Raw genomic sequence first — 16,880 nt, forward strand, 5'->3', positions numbered from 1 at the left:
TCTGCCGCTCAGTAACGAATGACTGCACCGGGCGATTCAAAATAATTTAAAATACTCCCAAGTGCACATCACATCATAGAATGCATGACAAATTTCAGTATTTTACGTTTCACGGTGTTGAAGCGATTACTGACAGACCTCCTATTTTATTAATATATATTACTACTACTGCTAGAATAAGAAGACCCAATCTGACTTTGCACAAAGACGCAACATGCTCGCAACTGCACAAAGCAGTACACAACCAAATTCCTGACTCTACAGAATCCACAACGCTCCCTCTACCACCCCAGCCGTATCAGCGCGCCCAGCTCTGCTCGGCGTGTGCAGACAGATGCAGAAAAAGTGCTAGAACTTCCAGCATACCCCAGCCGTCCATGCTGGAAGTAGCAGGACTTTTTTCTGTCTAAATATGCACAGGACTGCACCCTTGTTTTGGGTTATACTTCCAGTTTACGCGTGGAATCAGTGTCATGTTTCCTCCGCTCCGCAGGCGGCGCTGTGAAAAAGTAAATGTCTCCGTTGTGTTTTTCTCTTGTTCAGCCCCTACAGCTTATTTTCAACTCTCCATCCTAAACTGAGGAAAGGCTATGTGTTACTCAGACTCTCACTTCCGTGCTGAAGAGGGGGAGGGGCCCTGGTGGGGCGGAGGGATAGGAAGGGGAGGAGAAGCGAAAAGGGGAAAGGGAAAGCGGAGCGAACGACTTCCAAATAAAAGCTTTTGGAAAGGAAGGGGGAGGAGGGTCGAGAACAACTCGGATTGCGCATGCCCCGTTGGCCTTTGTGCCAACTGCGCACGCGCGGGCGGTTGTAACCGTCAGGGTTAGCGAACCCCAGGAGTTCAAAGCCGCGCTCGGGACCCTGCCCCTCCCTCTCTCCCTCCGTCCCCTCAGCAACCGCCGATATCCTGCCGCTGCCGGGCGGCCTTCCTTCCCTTCTGCTCTTTCCAGCCTGGTCCTGTCAGGCTGAGGGAAAGGATGCCCGGTGGTGTCTTGTCCCAGGCCGGCCCCGGCGCTGAGTGAGACAAGGCCGGGCCGGGCGGCGGGCGACCGACTGAGGGATGTCGCCGCCGCCCCCCGGCGCTGGATCCTGCCGCTGCCGCCTCCGGCGGCTCCCGCCGCCTCTGTCCTCCTCAGGTTCCGGGTGTTGCCCGCGACCGCTTCGTCGGGCCCGGGGACAACGTCGAGCTCGGCCCCAGCAGTGATTCCCGTCGCTTCCCCTCACAAGGGACGGGACGGGGCAAGCAGAATGCAGGCGCCGCCGCTGCAGTACGAGTTCTTCAGTGAGGAGAACGCGCCCAAGTGGCGGGGACTGCTCGTGCCTGCCCTGAAAAAGGTGAGCGACGCGGAGCACCTCGCGGGAATCGAGCGGGGAGCGGGGAATGAGCAGCTCTCCTTCCCAACGGGGATTTAACTTGGGATGAATCAGAGAAGTACTGTGTAAATAAAGAATGTGGGTGGGAGTCATGCTTTGTGCGTACATGTGTCTCCTAGTATGCTGCCTCCACAGCTGGCTGGGGAATTGTAAACGTTGTCTTTCAACAGAGCTGGAGGGCACCAGGTTGGAGAAAGCTCCTGTAGTAGGTCACAGGTGTTTTTGTAGATGTCTAGGGCTTGCTAAATGTTGACATCTGCATGAGTTGGCTGACAATCTCAGATGAGAAAAACTAGATGTTTCCCCACTTTTTTGATATACATCACTGAATGTTGGCAGTCATTCATGTATCCCTGAGTGCTTGGGTTATCTGCAATTTTTATTCTTGGGATTACCAATCAGCAAATTTAATTTATTTCATTTGTGTCTATTTGTTTGTACCTATTTGTTTGCATCCTGTTTTTTACAGTATGAATTTTTTTGAGGTACAGATAATGTGCATGCTGCCTAGTAGTCAGCATTTAGAATACTGGTCTCTAATTCCCTGCCCCCACCCCATCAGTTTAGCAGTAAAAGATGCACAGAAAAAAATCAAGTGGGGAAATAAGATATTGAGTACAGCAATGGTTGTATAGGGTTGGATCCAGAGAATAGGCACTAGAATTCATGCAATTTTATATGGGAATTGCTTGAACATTTGTTTCTCCTGACTGATATTGCAGAGATTAACTACTTTAAATAAATACATATATACATACCTTTATCCATACATTTTCCCATCAGCTGATGAGTCTTCACCATGAAGCTGATTGATGAGAGATTCAGTATGGAAGTACAGAAGTACTTTTTTACAGAATGCACATTTAATGAAATGTAGTATTGCAAACAATACCAATTACCACAGATTTGCATGGTTTTACCAGGAGATTAGATGAAATCAAAGAAGAGAAAGCTATTTATGCCTATTAGTCATGATAGTTATTTAACCTCCAGATTTGGCAAACTATGGCTGTTCTATGATTAGTTTTGGGAAAGCCAACTGCAAATCATAGTTAATGAAGCTGGCTTGTTTAAAGTAGACATAGTTACTGTTAACTACAGTTATGGGTCCAGACAATCTGAAGAGTTGTGGTAAAGCAAATGCCTTTGAACGTCTTGCAGAAAAACAGGAGATGTGCATGTTTAAGGCTTTCAACATCTTACATTGTTCATGGTGTTTTTGATTATTAATGTTGAAAATATATGTAACCTATTACATTCAGAGTTGGTATGGCCATGTTCACCTGAGGCATAAAGATGACTAGTTATATCCCTGTTTTTGTCAGTGTTTATCCTGTTCATTTGTAGTTGTGCAACTGTTTTCATTTGCATTATACAATATGCTATATAAAGACAGATTTTTTTTCCACTCTCCCACTGAATTTTGATTCCTCAGTAGAAATGAAAGAAATCAATTCAGTTGGATGGTAGATTTAATCTTTCAACCACTTGTGTTCCTTCTTTTCCCTTTTTGTCAGAACTGTACCATGGTTGATCATAATTGCTATTGAATTCAGCTAGGGTTCACAAGCTTGGCTTAACTGTATTGAGTTAAACAAAAGTTAGCTTGAACATCATTATAGACACAGATCTCTGTCATGGTTACTCAAAAAGAGTGGAACAGTGAAAGAGCTAGTTCACACATAATGGCTAACTGTGTTTATGTCAAGACTCAGATCACTGATTACTTTAGAGGTTGAACAACCCAGAGTTAAGTGAAAAACAAACCACAGGAAACTATTGAGTTAACTCTGGGTAGTTTAACTCCCAAACAGCCCAGAGTTCTGGATTCAGATACCACCATTACATTGTTGGTTGTAACAACCCAGAGTTAACCACTGTTTACAAACCAATTTGTGCCTTAGGCTAGCACACTATCTCTTAACTGTGGGTAAGAGAATAGGAGTATCTGTATCAGCTAAGTGAGAATTTATCCAAAGGTAAGTTCTGCCTTAGGTGCCATTGTTTCTTGCTAGAAAGGTGGGGTACAAATCAAAGTATATTATAAATAATCTTGTCCAGGTAAAATGTGGTTATTTTAAAACATCATTATAGTAATTTACCAACAGCATTTAGTTAATTTTTTCGGTTGATAATATGAAAAGCAATATTTCATCCCCTCCATAATAGAAAATCATTACTGTGATGTACCACAGTAACTGAAATGTGTGGATGAAAGGGTTTTAGGCTATATAATGAAAACTATGTTTTCAAAATTTTATATATTATATCTATTTCTTTATATACTGCACTTTCTTGATTGGAGCCCAAACCCTGAGAAGTGCTTAGCTATTGATTTCAGTGAGATTAAATATGGTCTATGTTGGATTGGTGACTGATAGGTGCTTAATTCTGGGTCCCTAAGTAAGTACAAGATAAGACTTTCAGCTGTTCTTTGGCATTTTACATTTTGGGCGTGTTTACTTGTACTCTAGTCTAAAAGTTTTCTTAACACTTCAGTGCTAACTACATGTTACTTACAATATGATATTCCATCTATCCAAATGTAGATTAGATTGCAGTGGACATAGCTTTGTTATACTGAGAAGATGATTGCTAGTTATGGGGAGGTAGTTTAATATTCTTGTATTACTAGCATACAGTCTGCACAGTTGTACCCATTTAGGACAAATTTGTGGTATTTTAAAAATATGTAGACACTGATGTTTTAAAACTCAGACTTTTTTGTTAACTCTTATGTGCAAAAAGTATTGCACTTAAAGTTAAATTTTATTGTACAGAAGACATCCTTTGAAGAAATAAACAGATGCCTCTAAGAATTTGATAATTTAGCTCAGTATTTTAAAGACTGAATAGTCTGCTTAGCTGTTAAAGGTATGCCCCTAGAATTCTTTCCCCCCCTTTCCCCTTACTCACTAGAGTAGCATTTTTGGTCTAGAATAACACTTCCATGTGCTGCCACATTCTGTGGCAAAGTGTAAGTATACCCCCCACCTCTTCCCTGCAACTCCCTTGCTGCAGATGTGTCCACACTCCCGTGGCATAGGACTTGTACATGCCGAAGCAGCTGCCTCCCATGTAGTCAGGCACATGAAAGGTATTGGCATGGGCAGGCTATGCCCTCCCATGCCATGATTGTAGCCAGCTTGATCCAGGGTCCCACAACCCCACTGTCAGAAGCACCACCCCCATCTCCTCCCTCACATTCACACATGGAGGCAGCTTACCCTGGCACCCCTTTCTTCATGCCAGAGTGCAGTGTGAGCAGCCTCATCTGGTACTGCCCCTTGCCCCTCTCCACCCAGCCCTGCAGCTAGCCCTCCCCACAAGAACTACACAGCTGTAGCAAAACATGTGTTTATTTCTGCTGCATCACAGGGCCAAGGAAAGGGTGACTGTGCCAGAGAGAAAATCATTTCACATGTTAATAAAATCCAGTGGCTTCTTCTGTTGGTGCACGAATTCTGCTGCTCTACAGCTGCGCCCACATACTAAGCCCCACCCCACAATAGCTTGCCTTCAGCCACTGGATGCAGGTTCCCTTCTTCTCCCATTTCCTACACTTGTCGCTGTCTGCTTCCTCACTGCATGTACACATGCCTACTCATCTGTGTACATAGTTAACTTGCAGCAGTGAGTTAGATCTTCTGAGTGCTGGTTGTGAGGCTGTGGGGGAAAGCATCTGTGTTGTAGCCCCACACAACACATTCTTTTCTCTTCAGAATGACAGGAAGCTTTGAGAGGCGTTCTGATGTAGCTACTTCTGGGAAGTAGGTTGGCATCCATGCTGGAATGGAGGCTCTTTTGGTGAAACTTCCACAGGTAGTTATCCTAGATCCATTAGGAAATTTCAGTATGATCTTCCATGCCTCATGCCTGGCAGCAGTGGATGTCATTGGGGTCATTAGGCAGGGGTAGGTGACTACAGGGCTTGTTGACAGTCCCAAAGAATGCCAGAGACAAGATGGGAGTAGAGGAGAATGTAGGAGCCAGAGCAGGGGACATGGGCTTTTCAGAGCAGTCTCCTTGTTGGTGATGCTCCACACATAGCACATGTGCTCCTCTCATGTTAGGGCAACTTTGCAGAGAGGGAAGCAACGTTGCAGCCAGAAAAACAGCAACAGAGCAGTTCCTGAGTGGTGTTTGTGTGAACTGCAGTGATCAGGTAGGAATACCAAACATGACTGTCTTCAGGGTCACTGCTGGAGGTGGTACAACATGCTTCTCTACTGTCAGCAACATTGTAAAGCCACAAGTGGGTATCTGGAAGACAGCGAGAAGGCAAAAATGTAAGAGAGTATGGCACAGTGAATCAGTGCATGGCTGGAGCTGACTCATCTGTGGCTAGGCAGAACTGGACAGTGAAGGCTGCAGGTATGAGCATCTCCTGAAGCAGCAGCAGCTCTTTCCACCAGACTCTCTTATAGCAGTGCAGAAACTATATTTCTAGAGTCACATAATTGAACAAGCCATGGTGAAGCATGGAAACCATACAACAGACAATTGATCTCTCTGTGGTTACACAGAAACCAAGTGTACTAGGTGTTAAGTCTCTGACAGGGTTCATTCAAGATGGCAAACCATGCCAGGATGGTTTCCAGCATGGTTTAGCATTATGTCTGAACCTGGCTGGTAGCGTTTGATTCCTGGTTAGGTTAGCACAGGGGTGAAAAGTCTTTCTACCAAAAACCAAATTAAGTTTTGGTGAAACTTTTTAAGAGTGCATTTAAATGAGAAAAGGGGTTGGGGTCAGATACCAGCATATTTTAGGTTAAAACTGTTATTACCTATAATGAATCCTTAGGAAAGAGACTAAGAATAAACAAAAAGCTGTGCACTAAAGTTGGGAAATCACCAAGAATTGGTGTATGGGGAAAGGGAGATGCCTTTCTGGGAAGGTTTTGTACCTGTAGCTTAGCATTTCGTGCTGCTAACATGTAAATGAATATATGGTCCATCGTGAGTCTTCATTTTGTACTGTGGATTCCTTGCATCAAAGACAACTTGTTGCATTTCATAGGCTTTGGCTATGGATCCAGAAAAGAATATCTGTATGTGTAGTTCTGATTTTATCTGCAATGCATTAGTCTTGATAAAACTAGCCTGCAGCATAACCATGTTATAGTATAAGTTCGGAGCATGGCAGTTCATTAAAAATGTGGGTCAAAAGATGTCTTTCCACACCCCCTTTAAATTTTGGAATGCATAATAAACATGAGGTGGCTAAAACTCAGAAAGCAACTTTCATGACTGCATTTAGACTGCTATTTTCCGCTGGAATACTGGTTATCAACTGTCTGATATTATTGGCATCATACACCTAATCTGTGCTATTATTTCCTTTTAATTATCATCTACTTTACCCCTGGTGCCAGCAGTTGATGTCAATTTTTATCCTATGCTGACTTGGTAAATTGTGCTCAAAGCAGTTTACAGTATCAAAACATTTGTCCATATGTTTATAAATTAAGGCATTTAGACATATACACTCAGTTACAATTAATGTACCCAATGTTATATGAGGATCAGACAAAGGGGAATTAACAAATTCATAACCATAGAGGCAGCAATATTTGAAGCTTCAGTCAATCTGTTTGTGTATTTTCCTCCCGTGTTTCATGAAATGATGCCCCCCAACCCTTCCGCCCCCCAATAAAACAGACCTGCAGGACTATTAGGTTGTTTCTAGGCAGGTTCAGCAGCAGCTTTTGTGGCTGGAGTCAGTGGAATCCTTGCCCTTCCAGGAAAATGGAATGAGGCAAAGAAGGGACCTGGCCTTGCAACTAGATGGTCTTTTGGCATCTTCTTCAGAAACCTTTGTAGCTGAGGTGAGTTAGGGTTGTGCTGTCCCAAACCAGGTGGAAGGAAGGGGCCACATATCATAGAACTCAGAACTGGATGGTTTCTAAACATCTTAAGAAGAAATAGCAGTTTCTGTAGCTAATGTCATTCCAGTGACCAGAAAGAATTAACTTTGTGAACCTGATCATCTTAGCAACTCCCACCAAGGTCATCAGCACTTACTTCCTAGTATGTGGGTTTAGAATTATAGCTTAATACATAGAAATGCTATGGGATAGGCAGAAAGGTCAGAAAAATTTGGCTTCTGCTCTTGGGCAGAGAGGCCAAATAATGAACAAATTTGAGAAGGAAAGAGGAAGTGAAACCCAAAGTTGTAGTGTAAGCCTCTTTTAGCTGTATCCAATTTTTTTACAAGTAGTTTTATTGCAAAGCTCTTCACTGTGCAATGGTCCAGTTTCCTAGCTGGTAGACATTGGATTTGCTTCGCCATCCTAATTATAAGGCTAAACCTGTAGTTATCAGCAATGAAATATGATCTTATAGGGTTAAATAAGTTTTTAGCTTGCATCAGAAGGTAGTTTCTTATTCTGAATGCTTGTTTGATAAAGTTGTTTTTGATAATAGAAAAAGCTGTATGCTTGTCCATTCATCAACATTATAGCCCCAAGAATATTAAAACTAAACACATAAACATACTAAAGGAATCTTAGGGATGGGCAACTCAGGTTATTTTGAATTTAAAGCACAATTTTAGTTACTTTTAAGTTATGTCTACATGTATTTGAAGCCTGCAATATCATCTTCTGCCATTAAGAAGCATATGGTTTTGCAGTCCATACAGTGTGAAAGACACAGAAGATTAGCAGGTCAAGAGGCACAATTATATACATGGCTTCACTCAGATGTGGGCAGGCATGATGTGGCCAATTCTGACAGCTTTTCTTGAAAGATTTGCTGTATCAAACTAAGGCCTATTCCAACTCATATTAAGTTGCATCTGTTCATTAGTGGTTAATAACAGTTGCAGAATTTTATTCTGCATTTGCATAAAGAAAACTGAATATAAACCTTGGTTGTATGGGATCTGAAGTTAATATGAACAAACGATAGTTGAAAGTGTTTGTATTCCAGCAGTATGAAAGGATGCTAAGGTCTAACAGTAGTATTTATTTAGAGATTTTAAAGCCTGCTCTTCATTTGAAGAAGTCTCGCAGCACTTATAAAGATCAGTAATAAGATAATCCGCACTCTCAGATTTACAATCTGAATGACATGATACAAAAAGAAAAGGGATTGGCTGGAGGAGGAAAGAACAAATATGGGCATTAATTCTTAATTGCAACATTCTTATACTGACTAGCTGAAATTAAAACTGTAAGCGGAGCGGGGGCAGTAAAAGCAAAGGTAAGTAGGGAAGTGGTAACTTGAAAGAGCGTACATTTCAGTTGTCCATAAATTTTGACTGTGCTTAATAGCAGGCTGTTGAAGTCAATCAAGGCTAAGCTAGCTGCATTTAGTCCCCACTGAAAATAAGTGATAGTAAATTAACAAGTAATTTGTCCCATCGAAATCAATATGATGTAAGTAAACTAGCTTTGGATCCAGTCCATAGTTTGTAGCAGCCAGCTAGGTTTGGTATTTGCACTTCCTGCTTGAGAAACTAAGAGCATACCTTTTATAGCCACTGCCTAGTGATATGTTTTACACCACACCTCTCCTGTTTGGTGTGTTTATAGTAGAGCAGCCTGTCTCCACCATGTCCTATCACTGCTAAATCCCAGAACAAAATGTAGGCCTGTTTAATTTTGCAGAGGCACTATCTGCATTTGCATGCTACCAGTGGTTTCCTAAAACTGTTGTACCTGTAGCAGAGTATACTGATACGTGATTTTAACTGCTGTAGCTGCTCTTAGTATGTATATTGAAAGGTCTGAGTATGAATATTTATCTAAATAAATAAAATACTGAAGGCTTTTGTTTTAGTTGCCAAATCAAATTTCTGGTCATAACTTGCTGACCATATTTGTAGACAATGATTAGAAAAGAACAGTATATAGATAATGCATTTTAATTTGTTTCAAGAATGACAAATGGAAATACTTATTCATGTAGTGGCTGAGTTCATAATAACACTAAAACCCATATGCAAAGTTGAGTATGAGTAGGAGTTGAATTTGGGTTGTTGCTGAATGCTTGGTTGTGTTGTGTAATTGCAGCCATACAAACAAACAGACAGCCTTGACAAACTTTTTTAAAAGATATGTATCTTTATTTTATTCTGTTTTGTATTTTATTTTGTATTTTATTTTTTGTTGTGACCCACCCAGAGAGCCTTATGGCTAATGGGTTTACTTTTCTTTTTTTCTTTTTTTGGCGGGGAGGTGTTCCCAGTTTTCCCAACTGGCAGAAATTAAGAGATGTATTTCAGAGTGCAGCAGCTTACTACTTCATATTCAACACCTGCCATATTTGCTGATTATTTTAATACAACAAAGACACATATTTACATTTCATAATACAGTAAATAAATAGAGCAAACATATATTCTGTATACATCATATATTCTTAAAATCATAAAGTAGGTTGATCTTGACCTACATTTTCATTTCTCTGAAGACTGATTCATTTTGGTTTCAAAATTTCCAGGAATCTTAATACAGGTAACTTGAATGCTTCTATTGCACAGCACAGTATTTTATGTATAGGCATTTTTAATAGAGGAATAATCAGTTGTGTGAGCTATTATCTGAAGTGGTATTGCCTAGAACAGGGATAGGTAATCCATCTGCAACTTCTGTAATTCCCTATCATTGGTCATGCTGGCTGGACCATATCGAAGTTGTATTAACACAACTTATAGAGGACACCATGTTATCTTATCCTGGTCTAAAACAAATGGGTTATTACCTTGTCTGCTGTTTGAGAAGTAGGTGCAGGTCTTCAAACTCTACTTTTTATCTTCCTTTTTCCTCAGCCAGTGTACAGGTTCACAAAATAATGTTAACCCATGGTTCACTTGTTCAGTTTAAAGGTTGTTTGTTCCCTCTTCCTTTATCTGCTCCCTTTCTGTATCCCAGAACTACAGTACTGGCATGTAAAGAGGTGCAGGGAGGGCCCTGGTCTTGCCATGATTCTGGGTTCACAAACCATAATTTAAATCCACACTTCACAACCCAGCAAGAAACCATTCATTCTCTTTCTGTGTTTTCATAGTTAACCCAGTTTAACCCACACAGATTTTCACATAATCCATATTTCAACAAATCATAATTAAATAATAGCTTGTCATTACATGTGAACAAGATCTGTGACTTCATAGGTAGTGAAGTCTGAACCAGGAATTCTTGCACATAGCTATTGCTATTGCTCTTAACAATAATGCTACTCTACTGCTTTCTCTTTTGCCTGTTTCTCCTTTCTGTAGTTCTACACAGTTGCATGACACTTGAAGTTTAAACAATGTAGGTTCCCCTCTCTGTTTCTCACTCACAGAGTGTGGTGCAGGACTATTTCTTTGAACTTGAGAAAGGTAGTGTAGAAAGTAGTTCCCTCTCATATTACAGCCTGTGAGGTAGTCATCTGATTCTGAGGAGGAGGAGGTATAGGAGTGAGTTGGGGAGAGGACTTCAGTGTTTCAAGATTACCTAGTGAAGTTTCTCAGACAGAGCAGGAAAATCAGCTTGTTTTGGAAGGGGTGGAAGGGTGTTTTCATGATGGAGAGGAGTATATGCAAGACCCAGTTCTTGTCCCAGTAAGGAGACAATGGGAAAAATTAATTGCTCAGTTAGATGATCTTCTCCATTCCCATTGCCTTGCCTTCAAGCAGCAAAGACAACCCTGAGGGTGGAGTCAGAAGCTTTACTGAAAGGGAAAGACAGAGGGAGAAATTTCACTTTGGATTCAAATCTTTACATGGGAAGATGCTTCTGCCTATTTTAATAGACATTTAAAAAATAAGGAGGAATTTTAACCTAAATGCTTAGTTAACATTCCCAAAGGGCTGAATGTGTTGTGCATATCCAGCCAACTGACTTCTAAGATGCTCCTGAAAACTGTGGTATAAAATATAAGTTTGATTGTTTTATGTTGTATTAGGTTCAGATGCAAGTCCACCCAAAACTGTCATCTACTGAAGAAGCATTACACTATGTTGAGGAGTTAATTCTGCAGTTGCTAAACATGCTGTGCCAAGCACAGCCAAGAAGCTCCCAAGATGTAGAGGTACCGGAAGAGTTTATTTGTACTTCATTTTGTAACCATTTATGCAGTGTTATTTTTACTCTACTAATATAAAATTAAATCCAATTTGACATTAGTAGAATTCCAATAGTGCTACGAAGACTTTCTCCCGCCTTTCTTGCCCTTACAGCCTTCCACAACACTTGTAAATCTGCTCTGGTGGATTGCCCAGATGTCCAGAGCAGATTTTGAGGTTGTGTGGGGAGAAAGAGAATAGCTTTGCTCCTGTTTCCACTGATGCAACCAGCTTACAAATACATGTATGATTTTAATGTTTAGAGTATGCTATATATACAGTTATGTATGCAGAAATATAGACTGTTATTTGCTATTCCTTTTTATATAGTTCAGTAGTGAATTATACCAGTACATTGAAACTGAATTCCAACAAAATAAAAGCACACATTACATCAATTCCTAAGGAATTACATTGGCTACCTCTTTGCTTCTGAGCTCTATTCAAGGTGCTGGTGCTTATCTCTAAAGCTGTAAGATCTTAGGACCAAAATATCTTAAGCTCCTCCTTTCATATGAATATGCCTGTGCCTTAATTGGATATTGAATTAGCACCCTTCTCTGGATGCCTCAAGTGCAAAATAAAGCATTTCATAGTGTACTTTGTGCATTACAAAGGCACAGAGAAAAGGGCCTTTTCTGTGTCAGTGCGCCAACTCTCAAAAACCCACCCAAGGGTTATTTGCCCAGGACAGATGTTTATTTTTTCAGATATGAATGGGAATGTTTTTATTTGCCTTAGCATTTTAATTGTTTTTAACACTAATATGGTTTTAGCTGACTCAGTTGTTTTATCATTGTTCTATCCTTATATGCCACCTGAACTTTTATGTGTGAAGGGCAATATGTATTTTAAAAGAATGCACTTCTTATTTCCTTATTCCAAGTAGATGTATTTAAGACAAAGATCCTATAACTCCTATCATTTCTCAATCAGCACAGGACCTTCTTCTGTCTAAACTTGCTAAAGGATTGCACCTTGGAAAAATATTGTTTAGTCGTTATATATTTAGTCATTATTCTTTTGTGTGTGTGTGTGTGTGTTAAAAGGATCGTGTACAAAAAAGTTTTCCCCATCCTATTGATAAGTGGGCAATAGCTGATGCACAGTCTGCAATTGAAAAGAGGAAGCGAAGAAATCCACTATTTCTTCCTGTAGAAAAAATTCACCCATTGTTAAAAGTAAGTATTTCGAATGTAGTATATAATAGTATATAGTATAGTAAGACTATATCTTAAGTGGACTCCGGGGGATGGTGGAAGACAGGAAGGCCTGGAGGAATGTTGTCGATGGGGTCGCGATGGGTCGGACACGACTTCGCGACTAACAACAGCGTAGTAGTACTATACTATAAATGTAGTATATAAGGTGTTAACACATTTAATCAGTATTTGTCCTTCAGAGTTGATACAATTTCTAAAGAGAAATTGATTTTTGTACAAACTATACCTGGATTTTCTTTTCAAGACTGTCTAGATCTCATCTAAGTCATCTGTTATCCTAACTATAAATCGTTCTAACTAGAGCTTCACAAATTTTGGCTGGTACTGATAAGGGGCCAGAACTTGTGACCACCATAGCCTTTCCAATTTCCTGACTTCAGAGGAGTTTACATGATGCTGAGCTTCAGAGTTAGTCCCAGGTCATAAGAGGTCAGGAATGATCCCTTCTTAGCTCCAGACTTTAAAAAAGGGGGGTTTCTATGCTTGTTTTGTTGTTTGTATATGTCTGATTAGTACTGGATATGTAACTCAATATCTGAGGTGTAATTACTTTTGTCCTAGTTTTGGAGAAATGTAGGGCTCATGATACCTGGTTGAAAGGTAAGGGATGCTAGCTCTGATTACTTACTTGTGGCCCTTGGGTTCTGAATGATATTGCTGTTCTTCAGAAAATATATAACCAGGGATAGCATGGCCTTTCAGGTACATAGGCACCTATTTTTAGTAACCAGCCTGTTCAGGAAGAGGGGAAATCTTGCATTTGTGTATACCAGTATAAATGTAACCACCTAGGTCTGTGGACCTTTTCAAAGCCTTGATTATATATTTCTTGATACATCAGATACTGGATGTTCATTGTAATTGGATTGTACGGCAATAAGGTAAAAACTGTAACAACTTTGTTTAATTTGACCAACAGGAAATACACTTAAGCTTCATTGTCTAGTATTCCAAATTCTAGTTTATCAACTGTAACTCAATGTTTCATTGCAAATAGTTCTATTAAAACTGTCTTCCAAAGGAACCTGTTGCATGATATTATTTAGATTCCCATGTTTAGAAATAGGCATTTCTTAGAGGTTGATGTATATGTATTACCAAAAAGAATATGTTATCTCTTACTTTCAGGAAGTTTTGGGTTATAAAGTGGATCACCAAGTATCTGTTTACATAGTAGCAGTATTAGAATACATTTCTGCAGATATCTTAAAGTTGGTTGGGAACTATGTACGAAATATAAGGCATGATGAAATTACACAACAAGACATCAAAGTAGCAATGTGTGCTGATAAGGTATGTAAAGTTTATATTTTCAATTACTTTCTAATGGCTTAGATCCACCAGAGCCCCTCCTCAAACAGGAGTCCATGAGTGGAAGGGGCTTCAAATTGGTGCAGACTTTTGTGGAAATAAGGAGGATATATTTTGCCAATCTCTATTTTCCAGAGTACCTTTTCCAACCCTATAGAGCTACTTTCTGAGATAATGCAGCGAAGGGTAACCAGGTGAATATTGTCACATTTGTGCCTTCTTGCTTCAGATAATGATTTGTTGAATTGGTGTGTTGATCAATGCTTATGAGTAGGGCTCAGTAGTAAAGAGAATCTCTTCCAAATTTGATTAACCATTTTATGTTAAAGTCTCATCTATTTTCTCAAGTCAAAAATGAGGTTGAAAGTGAAAAACATGATATTAGCTTGAGTTACCACTAATTTTAGAGGACTGGTCTGATTCATTTATTGAAGCTTGTACAGGTTACCATCTCATGAGATGGAAACCTCCAAGTTTGGGGTATCTTCTCTATTCAGTGCCATGACAGTTTGAAACTGGTAGGATGGGAAGAATGACAGAAGCAGTCTTCTCCCTCTTCCAGTTGCTGGGTTATTTGTTAGATTGGTTGTTTGGTCTACTATTGGTGCTTTGTCAGCAAGAGGCAAGATAGGTTGAAAAAGGCTCAGGATTGCTCATATCTTTGTCTATTTTGTTTCTTTTCCTCCCTTTTGACTAGAATGTCCCATTTCCCTCCCTCTCCTGAGGCAATTTCAAACTTCAAAGACAAGTCAGCATGGTTCTTTCTGCCCTGGCTAAAGGAGGGATGGACCTCTGACTTCCTTTTTTGAGCACAGGACAATTCAGAAGGAGGAATCCTCAGCATCCTGTGGCCCTTCAGACACAGGACTGCTCCTTAAATGACCATTTTAACATCTATGTACTATTAATCTCCACTCTTCACATTTTAATAGTTGGAGTTAATACTTCATAATACTTATAAAATGTACAACAGAAATCTTAGTATAAGATTGAAGCCAGGGTAATATGGTATTAAGATTTTTTCCTTAAATTTCTGCGTACAACACTAGCTACTTTTAATTTTTGTATTAGTAAAGTGAAAAACAACATAAACAATGCCAGTTTCCAATAAGCTTTGTTTTTCTTTATGCATGGCATAATGAACCAGTGTCAAGGTCATATTAAAAATACAATGTACATTCTGTTTAATTTTAACTTGGTTGGAAAGAATTGTATTTCTCCAGTTCCCATTTAATTTTGATGATTTTCTTTCTTCTACCTTTAACAGGTGTTGATGGATATGTTCCATCAAGATGTAGAGGATATAAGTACACTGACTTTATCTGATGAAGAACCCTCCACATCAGGAGAACAAACCTACTATGATCTTGTAAAGTCATTCATGGCAGAGGTTCGACAGTATATAAGGGAATTAAATCTCATAATAAAAGTCTTTAGAGAACCTTTTATTAGCAACTCCAAGCTGTTTTCAGGTCATGTAAGTATTTTGATTTTTTTCTGATACATTAAAAATGTGTTTGCACATTGGAGGAAGTTGAAGCAGACTACTAGCTTAAGTTGAAAGTATAACCTAATGAGTATAAACAGTTTAAACCCAACAGATACCATAAAATGCTATTTGATGTAAAGGTATATCTAGATGTGTCACAGTCTTTATGAAGCAGATACACACACATACTTATTTTCTGGTAACATCTTTTACTTGGCCACCAGATGATTGGAGAGAAAATTCTTGAGCGCTAATTTATGTCTTCACAATCTTAATGGGTGCTTATGAGAAATAGCCTTCCTCTGTCTGTTTGAAATCCTGAAGCCTGGTGGAAGCTTCCCTCCTGTTCCTCCCAGTGGCTCTCAGAATAGGCACTGGTGGCTGGCGTGCATTGGAGCCACTAACTATTGCCTAACTTTTTCTGTGCTCTTGGCAAAAAGGGACCCCCTGTCATCACTGGGTAATTGTCTTTGGTGGGCAAAAGCAGGTCTTTGTCAGAGGAAGAAGTATGAATTGGTTATCCATTTCACTTTTTGCAATCCTGTGCACTTTTATAATGGATGCAGAATTGTATTCCCTTAATCCTAATTGTGTACTATTTTTTTAGACCAGATGGCATTTGAACTCAAATGCATTGAGAATATTATGTTGACATTAAGGCATTGTGTGTTTTCTCTTGAGGAAATTTTATGTTGAAACAATAGTTTTATGGACCCTCAACTATAAAACTAATATTAAAACACAGTCATGTCCATTGAAAAGATGGGATATAAATAAATAAAATCACATTACTCAAATCTGTTCACATTATTTAAAAATAATTTCTTCAATTTTTAAAGTATATTGCACTGATACTGAAATATCTTTTTACTTAAAGATAAATTAATGTACATTTTAAGTATTGATAATAAAAATGCAATACAATTTTTTCTGTGTAGCTTTCCAATTTGGTTTCATATGTATACGTATTCCTTTATAGTTTATAGAACTATCCTTTATAGAATAAACTTTGAGGTGAAGAGAACTAGTTTAGTAGTCATAAGTTTAAATGGGATTACTTTCCCCATCCTTTTGCTGAATGTTGCTTCACAGTGGCTTCACAAATCAAATGAAAGGTCAGAATCCAGAGAGCCCTATACACATGGGAAAGGCACTTCTGTGCATTGAGTGAGGGCAGAGTGGATTAAATTCAGGTGAACAGACTTCCACTTGGCACAGTGAGTCTTCCTCTTTCTCCTGAGTTCCCTCTGCATATGGCTCAGATTTGTTCCAATGGGTTCTCCATTCTTTCAGAGCACATTTGGGGAGTACCTAGGGGGCTGTAGTTAGAATGGGAAATCATTTCCACCATCAGCTTTCATTCCACTGGAGACAGCCAACATGGATATAACCCAGGGTTTTTTTAGTCAAACACTGGAAGTTTGGT

The 16,880-nt window shown here is 39.6% G+C and overlaps 1 protein-coding gene across 4 annotated transcripts in view; it reads left to right on the forward strand.

The window, feature by feature from the left end:
* Window positions 1-787: 787 nt before the first annotated feature.
* Window positions 788-16,880, forward strand: part of SOS1 (SOS Ras/Rac guanine nucleotide exchange factor 1) — an 89,440-nt gene continuing 73,347 nt past the window's right edge. For 2 of the 4 annotated variants that reach the window (XM_044428434.1, XM_044428432.1), the window contains exons 1-5: window positions 789-1,335; window positions 11,272-11,397; window positions 12,481-12,612; window positions 13,783-13,947; window positions 15,233-15,442. In XM_044428434.1, coding sequence (XP_044284369.1) covers window positions 1,249-1,335; window positions 11,272-11,397; window positions 12,481-12,612; window positions 13,783-13,947; window positions 15,233-15,442 — 720 coding nt within the window. In that variant the 5' untranslated portion in view covers window positions 789-1,248. Of the gene's footprint in view, window positions 1,336-11,271; window positions 11,398-12,480; window positions 12,613-13,782; window positions 13,948-14,137; window positions 14,160-15,232; window positions 15,443-16,880 lie in introns of those variants that run through there. The other 2 variants (XM_044428433.1, XM_044428435.1) reach the window with 2 other exon arrangements.

The sequence above is a fragment of the Varanus komodoensis genome, unplaced genomic scaffold (genome assembly GCF_004798865.1).
Source record: "Varanus komodoensis strain SLA01 unplaced genomic scaffold, ASM479886v1 scaffold2, whole genome shotgun sequence".
Lineage (NCBI taxonomy): Eukaryota > Metazoa > Chordata > Lepidosauria > Squamata > Varanidae > Varanus > Varanus komodoensis.